Genomic DNA, 2,148 nt, shown 5'->3' on the forward strand with positions numbered 1-2,148 from the left:
GGCATTATTAATCATGCGTTTGTTAATAATACTTATCTAACTTTAATGTTTTTCGCTCTAAACAAGCTGAAATATAAAGCTTCAATTCCCTAGACATAGAAGAATGATTTTTCTTGCAAAGTTTCTCAAAGTCTGACTTAAGTTTACTATTAATCCTTAAATTAATTGAAGCATCTAATATATTTTCATCATCTTCAAAGTTAAAACCATCTTCATTATACTGCATTTATTCACCTTTTAAACACTGTTTATATAATTAGTATATACTAATTATATGCTAATTTATCGCAAAATGTGTACTTAATTATTACTAAATATTACAGATAAAAACCATAAGTTATTGATTTTAAAGAATATGAAAAAATCAAAACGCAATTTTTTTCGCATAAGTACACTACCAAAGTATGTGTACTTTTTCGCGGTTCGGTGTGTCGGCAGTGGGCAAGCCATGCGCCCCCCGCCCCGCTTATTAGTAAACAAAAATCTACTAATATAATAATACTAAATTTCTACTAACGCGCCTAACGGCTTGTTGGGTCAATTTTTGGATCAAGTGGCGACATACACCAAGCAGTAATTGGAACACCAGGCGCGCCACATTGTCCAAAAATTCGACCTTAGGAAAAACCCAAAGGGCGAAATTACGACTTGCAAAGGCATCAAGTCAATTTCGAACATCATTTAAAGCCTAATTTCTCTAAGTATGGCTTATATTTAGCTTGTTTTTTCTCATCTTTCAAATCATTAGCAATTATCTGTATGAATTCGTCCATTGTCTTGCCCATTGGCGCTTTACTACCTAATTCAGGCATATTAGCTAATTTGCGCGAAAACACCCCTATTTGCTTTTCTGTCATCAAATGGAACATATCTACCGTATTAAGGTCTTTAACATCATTGTGAGCCGTTTTAAGCGGTTTTTGAGCCTGTTTTTGCTTTACTGTAAATTTAAAGCCATAAATAACACGCCCTTTTTTCTCTTGAGTATAGGACACGGTTAAATCGGTTTTTTCGTTTATCTCATTTACTGCCAAATCTAAAACACGCTTTTTAAAATCACACATGACCTTATATTCGCCATCATCAAGCCCCATTTGTCCACGAAAAAGCGATAATTCAAACACAGGCGTTTTGCCAGCCGTTTTCCACTGAATAAGTAACTCATACAGGCGCACAGAATACACGCTGTTTAGGTTTGCCGTTTGGCTAAGCATATATTGGGTAAAAAATTGCTCTGCACCGTCTAGCCGTGTAATACATTCGACCACCAGGCGAGTGAAACAGACTTCAATAGCCCCTTCATCATCTAAATAGCGGACATCTTGAAGCCAACGCGATTTTATAGGCTTTTTTTCACGGTCAAAGTAGGTGAAACGGCGGTTAAAAAGCGTTTCTTCTGATTGTTTCATCAAAATATAGGCGTTTTGTCGTGTAGTGTCGAAAGCGTCAGCATAGCGCATGGCATCAATGCGTAAAGGCGTTTTAGTGTCCAGCCCCTTGCCAGTTTCACGAGCGTCCACGATAGCAAGCTGAATAATGCGTAATTCGGGCAAAGAAAGGTTTTGAACTGCTGAATTTAATTGATTAGTTTTAACTACAAGGTCAGTTTTTGACATGATAAGAACCTATTTAAATAATTTAATGACATATTAAAATTAAGTCATTTAAATGTCAAATTATTATAAGTCATTATAAGGTAAATAAACGTCCTTGAATGGGTAAATAAACGTCCTTGAATGGGTAAATAAACGTCCTTGAATGGGTAAATAAACGTCCTTGAATGAAGGCTACAGCCTAGTAATAGCAAGGGGTACGGAGTAGCTAAAAGCATTTAAAAGCATTTAAAAGCATTAAAAACCTTTTTTGCATAAAAAAACCTAGTCAAAATAACTAGGTTTTAATAACTGAAAAATGATTAATTTTCTAATATTTCAAAGTTACATTCGCCATTAACAAAATCAGGCTCATCTTGACCATCTTCTAAAAGCAAAACATCATTACCAGCCATTTTCTCATACCCTTTCATTGGAACAATAGCGCCAACGACAAGACCAGTAAAAAATTTTGAAGGTGAAATTACATATCCTTCATCATTTTTAAACTCATCTGACCAGTAACCAACGCGCTTACCCAATAATTTGATATTAT

General features: G+C 35.0%; 1 protein-coding gene across 1 annotated transcript; it reads right to left on the minus strand.

The window, feature by feature from the left end:
* Window positions 1-677: 677 nt before the first annotated feature.
* Window positions 678-1,616, minus strand: LOC103894308 (replication protein-like). Its single transcript, XM_009273656.1, has one exon. It carries the CDS (start codon window positions 1,614-1,616, stop codon window positions 678-680), a length of 939 nt encoding a protein of 312 aa, XP_009271931.1.
* Between the last annotated feature and the right edge of the window lie 532 nt (window positions 1,617-2,148).

Source organism: Aptenodytes forsteri, unplaced genomic scaffold (genome assembly GCF_000699145.1).
Source record: "Aptenodytes forsteri isolate BGI_AS27 unplaced genomic scaffold, ASM69914v1 Scaffold2399, whole genome shotgun sequence".
Lineage (NCBI taxonomy): Eukaryota > Metazoa > Chordata > Aves > Sphenisciformes > Spheniscidae > Aptenodytes > Aptenodytes forsteri.